The 22,186-nt window shown below is 43.3% G+C and overlaps 1 protein-coding gene across 3 annotated transcripts in view; it reads left to right on the plus strand.

Annotated features, from left to right (window-relative positions):
• Nucleotides 1–19,938, plus strand: part of EPS8L2 (EPS8 signaling adaptor L2) — a 273,304-nt gene extending 253,366 nt beyond the window's left edge. For all 3 annotated transcript variants that reach the window (XM_073604930.1, XM_073604932.1, XM_073604931.1), the window contains one exon: nt 17,975–19,938. In XM_073604930.1, the coding sequence (XP_073461031.1) occupies nt 17,975–18,046 (72 nt within the window). In that variant the 3' untranslated portion in view covers nt 18,047–19,938. The remainder of the gene's footprint in view (nt 1–17,974) is intronic.
• The last annotated feature ends 2,248 nt before the right edge of the window (nt 19,939–22,186 follow it).

Here is a 22,186-nt window from a genome sequence, read left to right on the forward strand (position 1 = left end):
TCGCTACCACTCATTACCGACCTTTGGCTTGTTCTTCAACTATGCTTCTCCTTGATCTCAACCTGCTACCACTTGTTATCGACTTTTGGCTTGTTGTCCGGCTACGCTTCTGCTTATCCCTACCTGCTATATCTGCTGCTGGACCCCGGCTTACTTACTAGTGGGGCGATTCTGAGGACTGTGACCTGGTACTAACATGCAGCTAAATCCACCTCTACGATCAAGAGCTCTGGTGAAAACCGGTTAGTACTTAAACTCCACCCCTGTCATCCACCAGGGTAATCTTCTTCTGTACTTATCCAGCTGGTCGGTGGGTGCCTCTCCACTTCGAGCCTAACTCCAGATTGTGAAAATGTAAATCAGATCATTGAACCTTAGATTAAAAAGATGTCAGTATTCGCTTAATAGCGTAACATCCAATTGATCCTTGGTGGAAACCATTTTGACAATAGTATTGAATGTATACCACTGAAAGCAACAAAAGTGCAGCTATATCCACTTAAAGCAGAACTTTAGGCTTCGTTCACATATGTGCCAATTTGATCAGTTTTTAACAGCAGCCAATTCACATAACATGTGAACCAGCAGCCTTCTCAATGCAGTTAATTCACACGCGTGGTGCGATTTTGAAAAGAGTCATGTGCATTTTTCAGTCCAGTTCAGGTACAATTTCAGGTAAAAACAAGAACTGCATCGGACTCCCGCGCAGAAAATGTGGCAGCATATATGTGAAACCAGCCTTACCCATAACAACATGGTAAAAGATAATCTTGTCATTTTGCTGAAGCCCAGAACCCCTGAGCAGCAGTAAATCTTTAGGCTCCTTTCATGCTTCCCTGCTGCAGTTTCCCCACAGCGTGGGTGCACGCTTTCCCGTGGGTGCACACCAAATATGCAGCATGCAGGACTTTTGGTGCGCTTTTCATAAAACACCCAATTTGATAAAAGTCTATGAGAAAGCATGGGTAACCCACACGGAAACCATGAGTACACTGTGCTGCACCTGCACTGCAGGGAAACTGCAGTGGGGCAGTGTGAAAGCTTTGGCTGTCAGTAGATTGGCCTCTAGCAGTTTTGATTTCAGACACAGTGCTGAGAATAAAGAAGAACTAAGGCTGTGCAGAGCAGGATGAGACATTGCATTACTGGATTTTAACCACTTAGAGACTGTCCACCGCATATATACTGTGGCAGGGTGGCTCTATTGCGTGAAACAACGTACCTGTACATTGTTTCCTGCAATAGATACCTTCTTCACGGAGGAGGAGCCGATGCGTGTGCCCAGCAGACCCGATGTCCACTGGCCACCCGCGATCTCGATAAAAAGAAGCAGAACGGGGACCTGCCTATGTAAACAAGGCGAATCCCCATTCTGATATGGGACAACATGAAGATCTGCTGTTCCTAGTGATTAGGAACAGCGATCTCTGTGTTGTTCCTGTCAGCACTTCCCCCACACAGTAATGCCCTGTACACACGGTCGGATTTTCCGGTGGAAAATGTGTGATAGGACCTTGTTGTCGGAAATTCCGACCGTGTGTAGGCTCCATCACACATTTTCCATCGGATTTTCCGACACACAAAGTTTGAGAGCAGGATATAAAATTTTCCGACAACAAAATCCGTTGTCGGAAATTCCGATCGTGTGTACACAAATCTGACGGACAAAGTGCCACGCATGCTCAGAATAAATAAAGAGATGAAAGCTATTGGCCACTGCCCCGTTTATAGTCCCGACGTACGTGTTTTACGTCACCGCGTTTAGAACGATCGGATTTTCCGACAACTTTGTGTGACCGTGTGTATGCAAGACAAGTTTGAGCCAACATCCCTCGGAAAAAATCCTAGGATTTTGTTGTCGGAATGTCCGAACAAAGTCCGACCGTGTGTACGGGGCATAAGAAAACACACTGAGGGGAACACATTTACACTTTGATCTCCCTGATGTTAACCCCTTCCCTGCCAGTGTCATTTATACAGTAATCGGTGCATTTGTTTAGCACTGATCACTGTATTGGTGTCACTGGTCCCCAAAAAGTGTCACTTAGGGTCAGATTTGTTCGCCGCAATGTCGCAATCCCGCTAAAAATCGCTTATCACTGCCATTACTAGTAAAAACCATTACAAAATTCAAAGTCCATAAATCTTTGCGTAGTTTGTAGATGCTATAACTTTTGTGCAAACCAATCAATATACGCTTATTGGGATTTTTTTTTACCAAAAATATGTAGACCCAGATAGCAAGGATATCTTGCCACACACTTGTGGCAGTATTGAATTGTAAGTCTTGTGAACTTGCTGCACATCTTCACTGGCAAGTTGTACACTTGCAGAGCACTTGAATCACAAGTTCTAGGTGACACTTTTCCAATTTGTAGCAAATTTGTGTGGCAAGTCTCTAGCAAGAGCAAAGTTGCAGTGGTAAGTCTACAGCAAAAGACCTGCAAGTCTACAGCCAGAGTCCCGCAAGTCTCCATTTTTGGCAAGAAAAAAAGAAGCAAGCAGCGCAAATCTTTAATCCCACAATCTAGTGAACCCACTGCTATTAACCTAATCCCTTGCTGTAAACACGTGATATACATTAAATCCAACAAATCTATATAATGATAAACCCTGTGTCATTGCATAAAATAATTAATGTATCATACAAAAATTATTTGTTTATATGAAACAAACAATTAAAGTGCAAAAGCTGTTAAAAAAAGTGCAAAAGAAAAAAGTGTGCGCACACAGTGAACAAAAAGTGCTCAGTGCAAGAAAATATTATTTATTAGTAAAGTGCATGCATCAAAAATTCATATGTGTTAAAAATATTTTGCAGTACACTTTAGAATCCCAGGAAAAATCCAAGATTGTTATTATCACTTTCTTGGATTTTTCCTGGGATTGAAAAATGGACTTCAAATATTTTGAACACATATGAGTTTTTGATGCATGCACTTCACTAATGAATAATATTTTATTGCACTAAGCACTTTTTGTTCACTGTGTCAGCACACAGTTTTTTCTTTTGCACTTTTTTTTTAACAGCATTTGCACTTGGTTTGTTTCATAGAAACAAATAATTTTTGTATGATAGATGAATTATTTTATGCAATGACACAGAGTTTACCATTATACATGATTGTTGAATTGAATGCATTTCACATGTGTACAGTAAGGGATTAGGTTATAGCAGTGGGTTCACTATCACCAGATTGTGGGATTATAGAATTGTGCTGCTCGCTTCTTTTTTCTTGCCAATTAACTGGTGATCATAGGCATGCTCGGGGGGGTGTCAGGTGTGCCTGGGCACACCCTAATCACCCCAATTGCATTAGCATTATCACTCTGTGTGCAGGCAGGGAGATGGGAAATATCTCCCTCCAGGGCCATCTTAAGAGCATTATAGGCCCCCAGGAAATACAGTGCACTGGGGCCCTGTCTACACAATCATGCACGAGAATAAAACTGCAAATTATCAATAAGGCTATATTTATTGGTACTTCCAACAAAATCAGTGTTTAAACATTAACACAACGTTTGGACAATATAACACGAGTTTGATGTGCACAGTGGCAGCTTTGATGGGCACAGTGGCAGCTTTGATGGGCACAGTGGCTGTGTTTGATGGGCACAGTGGCAGCTTTATTGGGCACAGTGGCAGCTTTGATGGGCACAGTGGCAGCTTTGATGGGCACAGTGGCTGCGTTTGATGGGCACAGTGGCAGCTTTGATGGGCACAGTGGCTGTGTTTGATGGGCACAGTGGCAGCTTTGATGGGCACAGTGGCTGCTTTGATGGGCACAGTGGCTGCTTTGATGGGCACAGTGGCTGCATTTGATGGGCACAGTGGCAGCTTTGATGGGCACAGTGGCTGTGTTTGATGGCCACAGTGGCAGCTTTGATGGGCACAGTGGCTGTTTGATGGGCACAGTGGCTGTTTGATGGGCACAGTGGCAGCTTTGATGGGCACAGTGGCAGCTTTGATGGGCACAGTGGCTGTGTTTGATGGGCACAGTGGCAGCTTTGATGGGCACAGTGGCTGTGTTTGATGGGCACAGTGACAGCTTTTGAGGGGCACAGACAGTGGCACAGACAGACAGTGGCACAGACAGATGCACAACTTGAACTTACTTAAAGTGGGGTTCCACCCAAAAAAACAAAAATACCTGAAAAATTGTAAAAAAAAAACAAAAAAACATTTGAATATTTTTTTTCTTTTACTTACCTCTAAATGCCTGTTGCTAGGTGGTCCCTCGTAGTCTGCCTCTTCCTTTGCCTGGGCTGGTGACATCACTTCCCCCCAGGCACAGGAAGGGCTCGGCTCTGCTCCCTCCCTCCTGTCAATCATCTGGGACCCAGTACAGGTCCCAGGTGATTGAGCGCAGTGGGTGCCAGGCTGTGAAGCCACAACCCGGCGCCCACAGTTGAAATGCCGGCGCCGACGAGCGGAGGGGGGGGACGAGCGGGGCTTCGATCCCCCGCATCGCTGGACCCAGGGACAGGTAAGTGTCCAATTAAAAGTCAGCAGCTGCAGTATTTGTAGCTGCTGACTTTTATTTTTTTTTTTTTTTTAATGGAGCTCCTGGGTGGAACTCCTCTTTAAGTAGACAGTGTTAGACTTACTTGAGGCCGCCGGCCTGGTGCAGTACAGTGTGTCACTCACAGCAGAAAGGCAGCGCCAGCTATCAAAGGCCGTCTTTCTGCTCCGCTCCCTCTCCACGCTGTCTGAAGAACATGGCAGAGGTGGGCGGAGCTTGTTCACTAGCAGCTGGGGTGGCCGCGGCGCGCTATGAATGCTGGGGCAGCCGCGGCCTCTGACTGATGTCACTGGTTGATAGCTAGACGCCAGGCGGCCGGCGATTCTAGCAAGTGAGCAACCAGTGCAGTCAGTCAACTTAAGCAGCAGATTGCAGCACTGAGGCTTGGCCCTGGATGGGGCCCTCCAGACAAGTGGGGCCCCTGGGCAACTGCCCAGCGTGCCCAGTGGAAAAAACGGCCCTGTCTCCCTCTGACCAGTTCTTCCATTCATGAAGTGCTACCGTACTTCTCTTTTACTGTACCGGCTCTACCATAAGAGTGTGTGTGTCTGTATGTGCATTGTAACATCGGGGGTTCATTTAGCTTAAAGGTAGAGCTTACCAGTGAGCTGAGTCCACGCCAGATATGCAGTTTCAAGGGCTTGTCAGCCCACTTTTATTAAAGAAAGAAAATGTCCGATAACAGAAGTGTTGCCCACACAGGGGTTTCAGCTTTCCACAGCAACAATGTAAGTTTAATCAAAAATACCAAGCCACCTGGCTCTCTTCAGCAGCACTGCTGCTCAGACTTATACTTCAGCCCTCTCGGCTCTATAACAGATTTCCTGTACACATGCTTCAGCCCTCTCGGCTCTATAACAGATTTCCTGTACACATGCTTCAGCCCTCTCGGCTCTATAACAGATTTCCTGTACACATGCTTCAGCCCTCTCGGCTCTATAACAGATTTCCTGTACACCCAGTACCTCAGCACTCTTTTCCAGCCCACAGGCTTAGACCCTCTGTCTGCTCTGACAGACAGACCTGTGCAGACATGCACACTTCTCCCTTGCTTGCCTGGACTCCTCGGGAGGGTGGAGCCCAGAACTATGGTCAGGTGTCTACAAATAGCCCAACACACACCTGACCAGTCAATCTGCTGGTGGATCTCAAAACCTGGAGAAAGCTGCAAAAGCAGTTTTCTCCAGTCCACATTCATGCTCTGAAGCCCTGCCCCAAGCAAACGTGCATACCCCATGTCCACCTCAACCCCATTTTCACAGTGACAGGGACTCTCACTATTACATATCCCCCCCCTTTGTTTCGATCCGGAGGGAGGAACACCAGCACCCGTCATGGTTGGGACACCTCTGCGCTGGCTGTCAGCCACGTAGGCCCAATCTTTTTTTCGGGTGCGCTTCCAGGTACGTCCCACCCTGGATCTTAACAGGGTCCTACATTTCCCTATACTCAGCCTATTCCCTCTGTCCTTGGGGTTCCTGAGCTCACATTTCTTTTCTGTTGGCCCCCTGCCTTTCCTGCTACTTCCTTCCAACTCAGTTTCCTGATTCTGTAGAGAACCTCCTCCAGACACTACGCCTGATGAGTAACCACCTTTTCCCTCACTGGTACCCGTTTTCCCCATCACAATAGGTCTCTTGGGTTTACCAACTCTTTTGCCTCCCCGCTTCAAGTTTCCTGGTTTCCCAAAACCTCTCTCAGCATTACTGTTCTGAGACTGTAGGGGGCCTATTTTTATGGTGTTTTTAACGGGACTCCTCCTCTTATTTCTGGTACCTGACTCAGCAGTCACTAATTGTTTACCAGGTTTACCTGTACCTTTGGACACCACATTATAATGTACCATTAACACATTACTTGATTCATCATTGACAGACATTTTCAAACCAACATTACACCTCTCAATGTTGCACATGTCACCAATGCCTTTTTTTTCAGCATTTGCTAGGGCAGAGTCTGCAGAGGGCACACATACCGGAGGGCCGCCATCACCCACAGGAACCTCACAGGATGTCACCTCCCCTGGGTTCACCCACTCTGCAGACAGCTGTCCTACCACTTGACCTTTAATACCACCTGGATTTCTATCCAAAACCGGAACAGGCGAGCTCTCGTCTGATCCGCGTACCAACCTTATTGCACTTTTTACCCATTTCCCTGTCTCAGGGACCATATCAGGTTTGTCACATAAACCTATTATTGGACTGGTGACCCCAGTCTCTTTAACCACCTCTGTCTGAGCCCCGGTCAGGATTTCTGCTGTTTTCTGGTCCATGCTCGGCCCTTCCATCTCACGTGGTTTTTCCACCGGTGCAGTATACGCGCCCTTCACCGACAACTGACCAGCACCACCCTGGACCATAACCGCAGAAATGCTTCCCATCGGGCTGTTAGGAGGTGAAACCTCAGACATTGACTCATTTTTAGTTTCTCCAAAGCATCTCCCATATACCATTTTTTCAGGAATTAACCCAGCAGCATACCCAGAAGCAACTTTTAACAAGAGTAATACTTTCAAGAATAAACCATTCCTGTCTTGTTCTCCTTTGTTCTGTACAGCCTGCCATTTAGTGCTCCACCTAGTGGTACTCCACAGTACCAGGCCATCTGACTGTGGAGGAGACACCCCAATATAGATTGGCTGTACATCCCAAAGTTTAAGCAGCTCCTTTAATGCTTTGGTTACAGACCAGACCCTTAATCCCAGACCCAAGTCCGTTCTGGGGACTTTCATTACATTGGGAATGCAGAGAGACTCATTGGCTGAGACTTGAGAAGTTGCAATTGTCAAACCAACATCCTCCCAGCTGGAGGTAACCACAGCCTGGTGCTCACCCAGAGCGCTGCCAGGTGCTGGACTCATACCCAACTTCTCAGGTTCAGCATCAGTGAACGGCTCCAGAACATTACCAGTGACAACGTCACTTTGACACTCCATGACAACCTCAGTTTTGTGCATAAAAACCTCATCTATCAGGGAGATAAGATTTTTACTCCAACTATCCCAATCCATTGTTTGTGCGCTCCATTCACCTGTACTCCTCAGAACCGATCCATCCGCCCAAGGGGACACATAACAGATGGGCTCAGGCTCATTACACAAATCATTGTGAATCATGTCAGACTGTGGTAATACATGTTTTAACACAGAAGGTTGCAATATACCATGTTCACCACCTTGCTCGGCTGGTGCTTCATAAACCTCACACACCTTTGCATTTTTCACAGGTTGTGTTAACCCACCATTTACCTGCACATTTTTAGTACTAGCAGTTTGCACTAACACATTACCATTACACGGTACAGTTCCACACTGTCCCACCAGAGTGACATCGCAGTTGTCCAGGGCAACCTCCGGCTCCAATAAATGAAGTTCCCTGGAGATGTCTAGGGACAACTGTGATGTCTTACTACCAGTTGCTATGGGCAATGGCCCATTTTTGACTACAGCTTTTGCTCTGCAAGAACCTGGGGGTTTCCCAACAGCAATACATTTTCCATAATCATCAACATTGACAGCATTTGTACCTCTTGCAGGCTGTCCTAGCCCACCGCCAACTTGAGACTGGCAGACATTAGACACATCACTATTTTCCTCTTGAGATGCACACACAGGTGCAGGTTTGACTTTAACCCCTGCCTCCCCACTGCACAGGGTACTGCACAGGGACAAGTCACCCTCAAGAACACATTCAGTGGCCCCACTAACTGGGGTCACTCTCACATCATAAGGGACAGTCTTGTAACCAGTCCTTTTATACCGGAAATCAACAGTTCCAGCCACCATTTCATTAAAGACAGTCTTACCCACCGCAGTAGTTGGGGTCACCATCTTCATTTGAGTACGTTGTCTTATGAACCAATCCTCTGCTGCACTTTTACTGGCCAACTCCCCCTGGTGGCCACGGGATGAAACTACAGCAGGCATCTCCCACTGTTTAGCACCACCTGCCGACACAACAGGAAACTCCTTCTTGTTGCTAGGGGTGACTGCAAACATATTTTCACAGGAATCTGGGCCCGCAGATAAAGACCTTTTCTCAGCAATATTATCTCCAGCTGAATTCCAGAACCTAGGACAAGAAAACATGCCACGCCCCAGCTGGCCACATTCCAGGCATGGTACTGGACGACTTTTTCCCAGAGCGCTTCTCTCCTGGTGATTCCCAGCTGGCTGGAACGCACAAGCCTCTTTGCGGGGATGCTGAGCCAAATCTCCTCTGCAGCTCCTTCTGTCCGGCACCACTTTCACTCTCGTCGCCATGGGAGATCGCACTCTCCCAGCAGAACTTTGCTGGCTCTCTCCAACATGATGTATCGGCTTCTCCTGAAGCCACTTGCCACGATCCTGGTTAGACATACCCCATGGTACACAGACAGCCCGACTGGCTTCCTCTCTGTTGCTACGGGCAACCACTCTTGGTCTCAGCCTTTGATCAGCCTCTCTCTTTGTAAATAGCATGGGCTTCTCTCTGCTGGATCCTGACACGTTGACATTTTTCACAATAGCTACTGTTTTAACTGCAGCAGCGTTACCAGGGGCAACAACACCCCTCTTCCAGTTATGGACATCCAGCCGCTCTCCCCTTACACTGAGGGTTGGCTTTCTTTCCTCTGTAGCTTTGTCCAGCGCTGCCAGGTGCCGTTTGCACCAGTCCACAGCCGATTCAAACACTGGTGGACTTTCCATATTCGCAGTCACTCCACTGCACTTTTGCGGCCTCCAGCAAAAAATGAAGTACAGTCACTTTAGAGCAAGTTGCTTTTCACTTCATGCAAGCTTTCCTCACCTGCACAGTGCACACACAGATTGTGCTGTCTCATGCACACAAACACAGTTCATAGCAGAAAAAAAAATTTGACTTTTTATTCACAGGTACACCACCTGCAACACGCAATGCCTTTTGCCTGGCTGCACTTCCACACACAGCCAATAGTTTCTGACTTGAACTCACTGTGGAGCAAGGACCCGGATTCCACCGTCTTCTGCCCGCATTCTCCACCACTTGTAACATCGGGGGTTCATTTAGCTTAAAGGTAGAGCTTACCAGTGAGCTGAGTCCACGCCAGATATGCAGTTTCAAGGGCTTGTCAGCCCACTTTTATTAAAGAAAGAAAATGTCCGATAACAGAAGTGTTGCCCACACAGGGGTTTCAGCTTTCCACAGCAACAATGTAAGTTTAATCAAAAATACCAAGCCACCTGGCTCTCTTCAGCAGCACTGCTGCTCAGACTTATACTTCAGCCCTCTCGGCTCTATAACAGATTTCCTGTACACATGCTTCAGCCCTCTCGGCTCTATAACAGATTTCCTGTACACATGCTTCAGCCCTCTCGGCTCTATAACAGATTTCCTGTACACATGCTTCAGCCCTCTCGGCTCTATAACAGATTTCCTGTACACCCAGTACCTCAGCACTCTTTTCCAGCCCACAGGCTTAGACCCTCTGTCTGCTCTGACAGACAGACCTGTGCAGACATGCACACTTCTCCCTTGCTTGCCTGGACTCCTCGGGAGGGTGGAGCCCAGAACTATGGTCAGGTGTCTACAAATAGCCCAACACACACCTGACCAGTCAATCTGCTGGTGGATCTCAAAACCTGGAGAAAGCTGCAAAAGCAGTTTTCTCCAGTCCACATTCATGCTCTGAAGCCCTGCCCCAAGCAAACGTGCATACCCCATGTCCACCTCAACCCCATTTTCACAGTGACAGGGACTCTCACTATTACAGCATGTATATGTAATATATATCACACACACGTGCATGTGTGTTTAATCTTTGGGGTGATGCACCATAATGCTACACAAATAGGCTACACACACCTATGCTGGTGATTCACCGGTACTTAGGTGGCAGCAATCTTAATTAATCCCTCAATCTTCCATTAATATCTTTGGCACTAGTTTTTCTTGTTGTTTGTCCAAGTGTCTGTTTTTATCGGGTCTATTCACTAATAAGTGAAGAGAGGTGAATTGTAGACATGTGCAATATGTTTCGTAACAAATCAAAATTCGGCCAAATTTTGCATCTTTCGGACATTCGGATGCATTCGAATGTCCGAATAAGAAAATAACAAATTTCAACTAATACGAAAGAAATTATAGCGAATATAACGAATGAATTCGACATGATTCGGTAATTCATTAAAGATCTAATGAAACAAAAGGTCAACTCAAAGTAAATCTTACAGTCCAATCAGCTGCTTAATTTTGTGCTGGAGGTTGGATTACTGGCAAAGTGCGTTCCTGAGAACTGAGTGAGAAGGGTGTTGTATTGTATTTGAGCAGAGGAGAAGAGATATTGTCATTGTGTGTGTTGATAGATTCAATAAACAAACGACTTTCCAAACTACGAATCATTATCACGAATCAATATACATACATAAACATCGAATTTTAACGACTATGAAAGAAATTATAGCGGATATAACGAATGAATTCAACATGATTCGGTAGTCCATTAAAGATCCAATGAAACAAAAGGTCAACTCAAAGTAAATCTTACAGTCCAATCAGCTGATTCATTTGGTGCTGGAGGTTATATTACTGGCAAGGTGCATTGCTGAGAACTGAGTGAGAAGGGTGTTGTATTGTATTTGAGCAGAGGAGAAGAGATATTGTCATTGTGTGTGTTAAAAGATTTAATAAACCAAACTACGAATCATTATCACGAATATATATACATACATAAATATCGAATTTCAACTAATACGAAAGAAATTATAGCGGATATAACAAATGAATTCAACATGATTCGAGATTCAGTATAACGAATATCGACACTCTACGAATAATAACGAATTATCCGAGAACGAATTAACGTAACTTAACGAATATAACAGAACGAAATTATGTATTTTTTACAAATGACAACGAACTGAAACTAAACGGAATTTCACGTTGTGCACAAGTCTAGTGAATTGTCAGAAAAATTGCAAAATCTAAGCCAAATTGGCTGAAGCAGAAAAGACAAAAAAAAATAGCTCTCATTGAAATACTTTTAGTTCAACTTTTTTAGCCTATATTTTTCCATTTCCCTAAAAAATGTACCTCAGTTCACTGAATAGTGCATTAAGATAAAACTGATCTTTATAAAAACATTTATTCAAATATTTGAATAAAATCAATACGTAACACTGGATTACATCTTAGTTATTTGTTTTATTAGGGTGATCATTTAACAAAACATAAAAAAGAACATTTATAATATGAAAAAGAACATTCTCAAAAACAATAAATGATACAAAAAAAACACACACACAAAACAAAAATTGCAGTAATATGAGATAATATGCGATACTATGTGATACAGTGATAAAGTGCACTAATTCAAGATACTAAACAGCAAAAAGACAAATATGCATAAATTACTATCCCTAATTAAAAAAAAATTCAATATTATGCGAAAAATATGTGAAACAGTGATAAAAGGACTCGAATCAAAAGCAGGTATTCATCTGACTTTACATAAAAAAACAATAAAATAAGTCCCAAATAATAAAGTGCATGTGCATCAAAACGTGATGAGTTGTGAAGATCACATGCTTAAAAAACAGTTCTTGAAAGTTGTGAACACAATTGTTCCCACCATCCAGGCATCCACCAGGAGACAGGAGTGTGTCCTAGCAGCTCACCTTAAACAAAGACCGTAACAGGTCTAGTGGAGCTTTGGTATACAAATCCTTAATGGCAGTTCACGTTCCACTCTCCTCTCCATCGAAATCCACAGCTGGTCTGACCAGGCTTTAATATATGGATCCTTTATGGAAAATCACATTCCACTCATCTCTCCTAAAAGTGCCACTAGACCTGTTGTGGTCTTTAACCACTTCCCGCCCGCCCTATAGCGGATTGACGTCCGGGAAGTGGTTCTGTTATCCTGACTGGACGTCATATGACGTCCAGCAGGATAACATGCCGCAGGGCGCCCCCGGGGGCGCGCATCGCGGCGATCGGTGGAGCGGTGTGTCAGTCTGACACACCGCTACACTGATCTTGGTAAAAAGCCTCCGGTGGAGGCTCTTTACCACGTGATCAGCCGTGTCCAATCACGGCTGATCACGCTGTCAATAGGAAGAGCCGTTGATCGGCTCTTCCTCACTCGCGTCTGACAGACGCAAGTAGAGGAGAGCCGATCGGCGGCTCTCCTGGCAGGGGGGGTCTGCGCTGATTGTTTATCAGCGCAGCCCCCCCGCAGATCACCACACTGGACCACCAGGGATCGCCACTAGGACCACCAGGGAAGGGGCAACATGTGGATGGCCAGGTGTGTACCCCATGGCCATCCACATGTGCCCAGTGTGCCAAATCTGTGCCAATCAGTGCCCACAAATGGGCACTGATTGGCACAATTATGTTGCAGTGATGCCCAGCAATGCCACCCTTAGGGGCATCACTGCAAATAAGTAATGCCATCAGTGCCACCCATCAGTGTCCATTCATGCCACCTATCAGTGCCCATCTATCAGTGCCCATCTGTGCCAACTATCAGTGCCACCCATAAGTAACCATCAATGCCACCTACGAGTGCCCATCAATGCCACCTATGAGTGCCCATCAGTGCCGCCTATAAGTGCCTATCCGTGCCACCTATGAGTGCCCATCAGTGCCACATACCAGTGCCACCTATCAGTGCCCATCAGTGCCACCTATCAGTGCCCATCAGTGCCGCCTATCAGTGCCCATCATCAGTGCCCGTCAGTGCCACCTCATCAGTGCCACCACATCGGTGCCACCTCATCTGTGCCCATCAGTGCAGCCGTATCAGTGCCCATCAGTGCAGCCATATCAGTGCCCGTCATTGAAGAAGAAACGTATTTATTTATTTATTTATTTTTGTTGCGCAAAAAATAAAAACCGCAGAGGTGATCAAATACCACCAAAAGAAAGCTCTATTTGTGGGAACAAAATGATAAAAAATTTGTTTGGGTACAGTGTAGCATGACCGCGCAATTGTCATTCAAATTGCGACAGCGCTGAAAGCTGAAAATTGGTCTGGGCGGGAAGGTGTCTAAGTGCCTGGTATTGAAGTGGTTAAGGTGAGCTGCTAGCATATAAACAAGGAAAAATAAAACATTCCAAATTGTGCTCCACCAATGGCATAATAGGGTTAGTCACTCCTTAATTTCTACCTCTCTGAACTCTATATCAGATCTCATGGATACCACTCACCTCTCTGCACACCACTCCCCAGAACCAATTAAAAAAAAACCTTACACACAGCAGGGAGCAATGATGAAAATTCAGCCGCAGTGGCCCCTGTGGTGGGATAACTATTACACAACATAACTGAACCAGAACTTGCAGCAGACTTGCAAAATGTTTGCAAAGAAAGTTGATCTGGAGTCATGCAATGCAGACTTGCTGCAATTGTGCAACAAACTTGTGAAGCTTAGCAAGTCTAGCAAGAGCTTAGCAAGTCATTTCAAACTTGCAGCATGATTACTTGCTATCTGGGATTTGTGCGAAAAAAGACATCAATTTTATTTGGGTACAGCGTCGCACGACCGCGAAATTGTCAGTTAAAGTAACGCAGTCATTTAGGGGATAAATCCTTCTGGAGCTGAAAACACTTAATGTTTTACATAGCTATACCTGCAAAGTGGGGCCAGCCTGAAGTAATCTATCAGGATTTTGTGACTAAAGTTCCACTTTAAGCGATTTGATTATCTCCCAGATGAATGTCCCATGTATAGATGAAAAGGCAACTAGTCCATTTTGAACAAAGCACCTACGTAAAAGAGGCCCCTGATGATGTCCTTTTCAGACAAAATGCATACAGCGGAGCTTGAGAAGTGCTGACTCTACCCTCTCTTATTGGGTACTGACGATCCTATGTATTGTGTTAAAGCGGGGGTCCACCTATCTATCGTTTTTTTTTTTTTGGAGTTCATTCACAAACTTTTCTTCTCATGATTATCTACTCACATGTTCTGTGTAATAAGTCCACCTGTGTCCGATTTCGTTGTAAAGAATAACTTATAAAATTCACTGAAGGCGGTTTCCATCTTCATTGTGGGCATTTGAAGCCCACAAGCATGTATTTCCTGGATGCGGTGAATGCTGTGCTCCCAGAATTCACCGAGATGTTGTGATGACGCTGTTGCACAATGCATGCTGGGAAGAATGAGACTAGCTCCCAGGGGACTGTGGGAGGTCTGGGAGAGGCTAGAAACACGCCTACTCCCATGGGAGGAAAACCAGGAAGTGCTAAGAAGATTAGAAAAAAAAAAGGTAATTACGGCGATTTAAATTTTTTACATAGCATGTCAGCATCTAGGCAAGGAAGAGAATGCATAGAGATAATGTTCAAAATTTGGGTGGAACCCCGCTTTAACTCATACTTTGTTGTCAAGAGTTACATACAATAGTGGTCAAATTACCATATAATACATTATATATAATAGCAGTGAAATTGTTGGATAATACATAAGTAATCACTCCATGTATGAGGCACAAGCAATTTGAATTAGATGTCTGAGGTGTAAGCAATCAAGAAGATTATATGTGAAAAATGACCTCGCTCAGGTACAATACAAGAGCAACCAGCACACACTTGTGATACCAAATAAAAAATATAATACTGTATATAATGTGCAGCTCTATATGAAAAAAAAAAACAAAATAAAACTCTATGATTCAAAAACATGCAAAATCAACAGCACTGAGTAAAGGTTTAATATTGGTGAGAGCTTATATACTGCAAATTCACCAAAAAGTGTCCATATATGTTTCACATTTACAAACAGTTCACATAAGTAACTAACTGCTTGAATCTCCAAACACCAAGAACAAAAAGTCCAAAATCCAAACAGTGCTCCCCTTCGTGCTCACAAACTGCTTACTGGATAAGAATAATCATCAAGGCTTTATAATAGCATTCAAAAGGTTAATAGCTCCAATATGCAATGTGCATCAAAAGGTGAATGGCTCCAATACACTGTATGCATCCAATCTGGAAACCACCATCACACTGCCCCATATCAGATGTCAAAATTCCACCACATAAATGCCATGAACAAAAAGACAACCTCCATAGGGCAAATGACGCTTAAGCTATCCAACTTTATCCATATTCAAACATACTAAAAAGTGTGCATTTACAAACGTATGTGGAAAGACAGTCTCCGCAATTCTTCCTGTATGGCAATCACCATAGACTCTGAGATCAGAAGTTGAGCATGATGACGTCACGTCCTCAGGCCCCGCCCAACACGTTTCACCCTAGACAGCATCATCAGGGGACTGGCCACAGTCCGATCTACATTAACCTCCCTGGCGGTTTTCCCGAGTGTGGCTCGGGGTTAAAATTTAGGACCATTAGCGGTAACCCCGAGCCACACTCGGGATTACATCGCAGGATCCTGGTGTGGCTTTACTTACCTTGTCCCCGGGATCCTGTGATGTCCCCCGCTGTGTCTGCGGGCTCCGTCCTCTGCCCGAAGCCTCTCTGGGCCAGGCTCCGTTCCCTGCGAGCGGCGCGACGCACGGGGGCGGAGCCTGGTGGCAAATTCAAAAAATTGTAAAATCATAACACATACAGTACTGTAATCTTACAGATTACAGTACTGTATGAAATTATTTCACATCCCTTTTGTCCCCAGTGCTTTGTCCTATGCCCTGCATGCAGTTTTATGTTATATATATATATATACTGTTCTTTCTGCCTGGAAACTGGAGATTGTCCATAGCAACCAAAAAGTGTCCCTTTACATCAAAAGTGGCTTTAGACCAGCTAGAAAACAGCGATAGTAAATTAGAACACTTGCAGAATTAAGCGATAGTGAATCGTGGGGAAATTTATTTTATTATTATTATTATTTTTTTTTTTTTTTTTTTATTATTTATTTTTATTTATTATATTATAATTTATGTTTTTGTGTTTCAAACTTTATCATACCCTGGATATCTACTAGACTCTTGTTTGGACAAATTTAAGTGTGTTATTGTTAAGAATTACAGACCTACAATATAAAACCCCAAATTTCCATGCAAAATAATTGTACCGCTTTCAGCACCTAAAATCCGAAATAATCATACCGCCAGGGAGGTTAAAAGTGGACAGTGTAAGTCATTACAGCAGTGGACAGTGTCAGTAGGGCAGTGGACAGTGTCAGTAAGTAGAGCAGTGAATGGTGACAGTAGGGCAGACGTTTGTGTCAGTAGGACAGTGAATGGTGTTAGTAAATAGAGGAGCAGACGGTGTCAGTATTGCAGTGGACTTTGTCGGTAAGGCAGTGGACATGGTCAGTAGGACAGTGGAAGGTGTCACTAGTTTTTTTATTTTTGTTATTAGATTTTTTTATTATTTTTTACCATTTCATTTTTTATTATTTTTTACAATTTCTTTAGAAGTCCAACTGGGGGTCTTTGTTGAAATATCAGGGGTCTAAACAGACCTATATTTCACCGTTGACACAGAAAAAGGAGATTGAGGACACCGATGGGAGGGGGAGCCAGCAGCGCTGTGGTGAGAGAGGGGGACCAGAGGAGAACACAGGGGCCTGGGGGCAGCAGGAAACAAGTAACCTGGATAGGAGTGGCATCATGTAGAGGAACCGGTGCCATTTTGCTCCTGCAGCTCCTGAATGCCAGCGTGAGGGAGAGGAGGAGAAGCTGGCTTTCAGTGGCTGCAGGAGTAAAATGGAGGGGAGCTCCTCTATTTGCCGCCCCTCCTATTGAGGTGTAGAGCCAAATGTGACGGAGGAGCCGCACGGGCCCCCTGGAGCATGGGGTTGAGTCATAATAGCAGCCCTCGCGACCCCTATAGCTACACCAGTTAAGATATAGACTGAGATGTTCTTGATGACAGTTCTTGGATACAGCCTATTGGTGTACCCTTTTGTATGCTGTTATGCAGTTTATAAAAAATTAAAAAATTATTTGAAGTTGAGTTTATCTGAAGTCAAGATAAAAATAAAAACCTACCAGTCAAGTCCCAATAAAAAATAAAAGCTGTGTCTCACCTGATATACTGCTATATTTGTATTTAAAATTCCAAGAACATAGGGCTGGAACTGCCTTATGCTGACCATTTTATTGGCGGTTTTGGAGCTTTCTATTCATTTCCGCCTACAACATTTCACAACAAATTGTTTAAAGCCCACATGAACTTTTCTATTTTATTCAGTTAAATATTTTCCAGTTGCATCAAAACAAATGGTGTTAAAAGTCTTACAAATAGTTTTGTCTAAATGCAGCTTTAACAGTAGAATATCCTGTCCTCTGCAAGAATGCTGCAGAGAGAAACACCATTGGTAGCTGTTGAAGCAGAGGTCTCCCTGCAGAGGTCCAACACACCCCCTGTTGAGTCAGACCTACAACCCTGCAGTTTTGCACATTTTTCTTTTAAGCTTGATGTCTGTAAGCTGTGCCTTCTTAAAAAGCATCATCATTGGATTTAAGGAGTTTAGTGATATCCTTATTAATTAAAACACATTTCTTTTTCAGATAAGTCAGGGTGGGAATGAACTCAGTGAAATCATGAAAAGGCGTCAAGAGAAGATAGAAGGCGAAAACTAGCAAAATGTCTCCTCCATGACTTTCTTTATCTTATGCAACGATCCACATAGCCTCGCAGAATCACTCGCTGCTGTGTATGCCTTGGGCTGCAAAAGGATTTTGGATGTACTCCTGTAAATTGTTAAAGCAGGGGACAAGAAATATGGACCTCCACAGTATATATATATTTATATATAAATGTATACATAAATATGCAGCAAGTTCTTTCCTTCTCCCTAGTGGGCCACGTGGTGCATTGCAGAGTATTTTCAACCATTGTTGCCTCTAAACATTTAACATGCCTGCAGCACACAGCAAAGCCAGCACACTACATCTGCATGTATGTATAGATATATATATAGTATTCACATATTTATGTTTGTATATCTCATGGATTCTACCGTTTTTATTTTCTCTACACTTTTGTTTCCTTTCTTTGCTGCCTACGAGGCCTGCTGTTCTTATAGCAGTTAAAAGGTGAAAAGGGGTATGAGCTATAAGTATTGCATGAAAGTATTATTTTTATATGTATATTCCTTTATTTTTAAACTGATTTTGTGCAAAGACATCTGGAGCCAGGCAGAGCCTTGCCAAGAGTCTGTGCAGGCAAATGAAAATATCTCCAACTTTAGCAATTCATAGTCTGGCAGTGAAAGGGTTATCCTACGTACAGACCAATATAATATGATTTTGCAGATGGTCTTGGTATTGAACAATGTGGACTCCGTGTCCTTCTGCTTGGTCTGTATTAGCCGTGGCACGCAATCATAATACAGAAAAATGCTTCACCACAAATAATTACAGTTCATTATAAATATAATGATTTATTTGGATGATAAGGGACACCTAAAATGAAACGCCTTTTTTTAATATGCAGCTGTATGGCTGTCTGTTAACACTGACATAAGTGGCACATATTTAAATTAATCAGACATAGTAAAATACGTTTGTACAATAAGAACAATTTCAAAGGTCTGCATGACAGTTGGGTCAGGTTTGTGTTAAGTTGACCACACTTGAAAAGAGATCGTCACACAATATAAATGATATCAGTGTAGTAATGCGATTATCTTTCTGGAAATTGAATACTAATGACCAGTTGGAAAAATTGAGTCCATTGACTTTAGTTGTTGATACAGAAAGCATAAGCCAATGTCACCTGTTATTGCCACAAAGCTTTTGAGACAACTGTCATTTGGATGTGCATTGTGGGTAGAAAAACTGATCGTCCAAAGATGAACATTCAGATTTGCTTGATGTATGACCTGCTTTAGGAGCTACTGCAAAGGATACTACTGCAATAGATTGAGCAATAGGCTATTAAAATGTGACCCAACAGCTCAATAAATATGCATAGCCTATGGACTCAATGATTGGCTCACATACACAAACAACCATCACCACTCATGGTACACATAGTAAGAGCTGTGACTGGAGATTTGGATCTGGACTGTTTTATTAAGCCTTGAATTAAAGTTTAATGCAAAATGTATTTTAGATATGAACATGATTTTTGGGTCAGATCAAGAGCCACACATAAAGATGTACAGATTTTACAATATTAGCTTTGTGAAGTATTTGGAAGCGATTAAGTGCCTGAACACGTCTCATAAATATTAGAAAACCCTCGTGTGTACCCAGCTAACTAGGATTCACTTGCCTGACATTTATTCTTCAGGAGCAAGACAAGTTTAACGTCATCATGCAAGCATACATCTAGTCTTTTTATTTCTGAATCCCCTTTTTTCATTTAAGATATGTTTCAGTTCTTTAAAGTTACAGAAAAGTAACAAATACAATGTTTTGGTAAATTATTTAATAACAATGAAAATGTAAGTGTAAAACATTCACTTATCACAGTGAAAACCTGTAATATTGTGATCACTGGAAATAAAACTTAATAATCAAATGTTTATGGAGTAAGGAGTCTCTCTGTGATTGGCTGTATTAAATATGTTTTGACTTGAGGTGTCAAAAAGTATTATTATTATTTTTTGTTTTGTTTTGCATAGATTGAGGAAGAGTTATATCGGAACTCATATTATATATATATATATATATATATATATATATATATATATATATATATATATACACACACACAATACATTAATCTATCTTTGTAATCATTATTAAATGTATTAAATGTATTTTAAGTACCTGACCGGGTATCAGACACTTGCAGTCCTGTACAGCAGGGCTAGAGCGTGAGAGGCAGAAGCAGTATAAGGGGGCAATTAGTTCACGTGCTGACAAAAAGCATGCTGATAGGAAGAGAGAGAAGAGTGAAAGAGAGATGAGCTCATCAATGTGCTGATATTCCTTTCACTATCAAGTCAGAGGCTTGTCCAAGACAACCCAATCTGAAAGGAAGTTGGCTGAATCATTCTGCCCATTTGGCTGTGGACATCTTGGGACAAGTAAAAAAAATCTCTGGGTTGAAGATGAATATTGTCGGAAAAGCTGTAAAGCTTTATTTATTTTTTAATGGGCTAGTCCTTTTTATGGTTGAATTTTTTGCCTGGATTTCTACTTTGAGATTTCTATCAGGCTTTTAATTTCTGTCAGTGATCCCAAAGAATCAACAAAGGCTTCCCTACCATTTCCAAAATGTGACAAAGACTTCTATACCATATCCAAAATAAATAAAATTGTATTTTGGAACTAGTCTTTAACTACTTGCTGCCTGTACATTTACTGTGGGTGGGAGGCATGGGCAGGTTGGATCACTTACATGTATGTGATTCAGCCTGTTCCAGGTTAGAAGCGCGCAGCACTCCACTCTTGCGACTGCTGTGTCCTCACAGCGGATTGCGAATACTGCCTCTGGCGGCCGGGGGAACAAGTGATCGCTGTGCAATCACATGATCACAATGTCAACAAACCTGTTATGAATACATTTCATTCATAACAGCTGTGTTTCTTATACAGCTGTGTTTGTTATACAGTGATGCAGTGGCCCACAGCTATAACATGGTACCTGGGCCAATCACAGGACCCTGTACCATGTGATTAGCTGTAGCCAATCACAGATCACTAGTAATCACAGCTGTTATGAATGTAACCCAATCATGACAGTTGAAAACATTGCCGTTCCAGTGATCATCACTGGAACAGCAATCAACGTGGTAAAAAAAAAAAAATCGCTGATCACCCCCCCAGAGTAGTACAGTGTTATTATGGTGACACTGAACTACTCTGATGAGAGTACGTAAAAAAAGTAGTAAAAAAAATGTTGAAAAAAGATAATAAAATGTTAACAAAATGTTTAAAAAATTGATTAAAAATGTATTTAATTTTTTTTAACATACTATCACCAGTTAATATCTCTGAACACCACCACACCAGTCATATGTTGACACAGCATGTAAGAAAAATGTAAACAATTTTTAAAATTTCTTCATTTTCCAAAAAATTGTGAAAAAAAACTGCAACTTCATAAAACTCGCTCGGTCTGTCGGACCAGTCCGGTCGAAAAGTCCGACCGTGTGTACGCTGCATAAGACCCCTTTCACACTGGGGCGGTTTTCAGGAGCGTTAGCGCTAGAAATAGCCTCTGCTAAGTGCCTAAAAACCACCTCTCATTCATTCCAGTGTGTCTTTTCACACTGGGGAGGTGCAGTTGTGGGACGGGAAAGAAGTCCTGCAAGCAGCATCTTTGGGGCGGGTTGGGAGTGCTGTATACAGTGCTCCCAAAATGCCCCTGCCCTTTGGAATGAACGGGCAGTGCTTTCAAAGCACCTTAAATGTGCTGCAAAACCCCTTTTTTGGAGTTAAAAGCGCCCCACTGGTGGCGCTTTAGCACTCATGCGGCCACGGCCCCAGTGTAAAAGGGGTCTAGGGGACAGTCCAATCTAGCTAAGGGACAGTCCAATCCAGCTAAGAAACGCAGTCAGTAACAGGCCCCACATCCAAGCAGATCTACATCCATGATACAAGAGATGGTCAGAGACTGCGTGCGGACAATGATATAGGAGATGGTCAGAGACTGCATGCGGACAATGATATAGGAGATGGTCAGAGACTGTGTGCAGAGAATGATATAGGAGATGGTCAGAGACTGCGCGGCCATGATACAGGATATGGTCAGAGACTGCATGCAGATAATGATGCAGGTGATGGTCAGAGACTGCATGGCCATGACACAGGAGATGGTCAGAG

Source organism: Aquarana catesbeiana, linkage group LG11, assembly GCF_042186555.1.
Source record: "Aquarana catesbeiana isolate 2022-GZ linkage group LG11, ASM4218655v1, whole genome shotgun sequence".
Classification (NCBI taxonomy): Eukaryota; Metazoa; Chordata; class Amphibia; order Anura; family Ranidae; genus Aquarana; species Aquarana catesbeiana.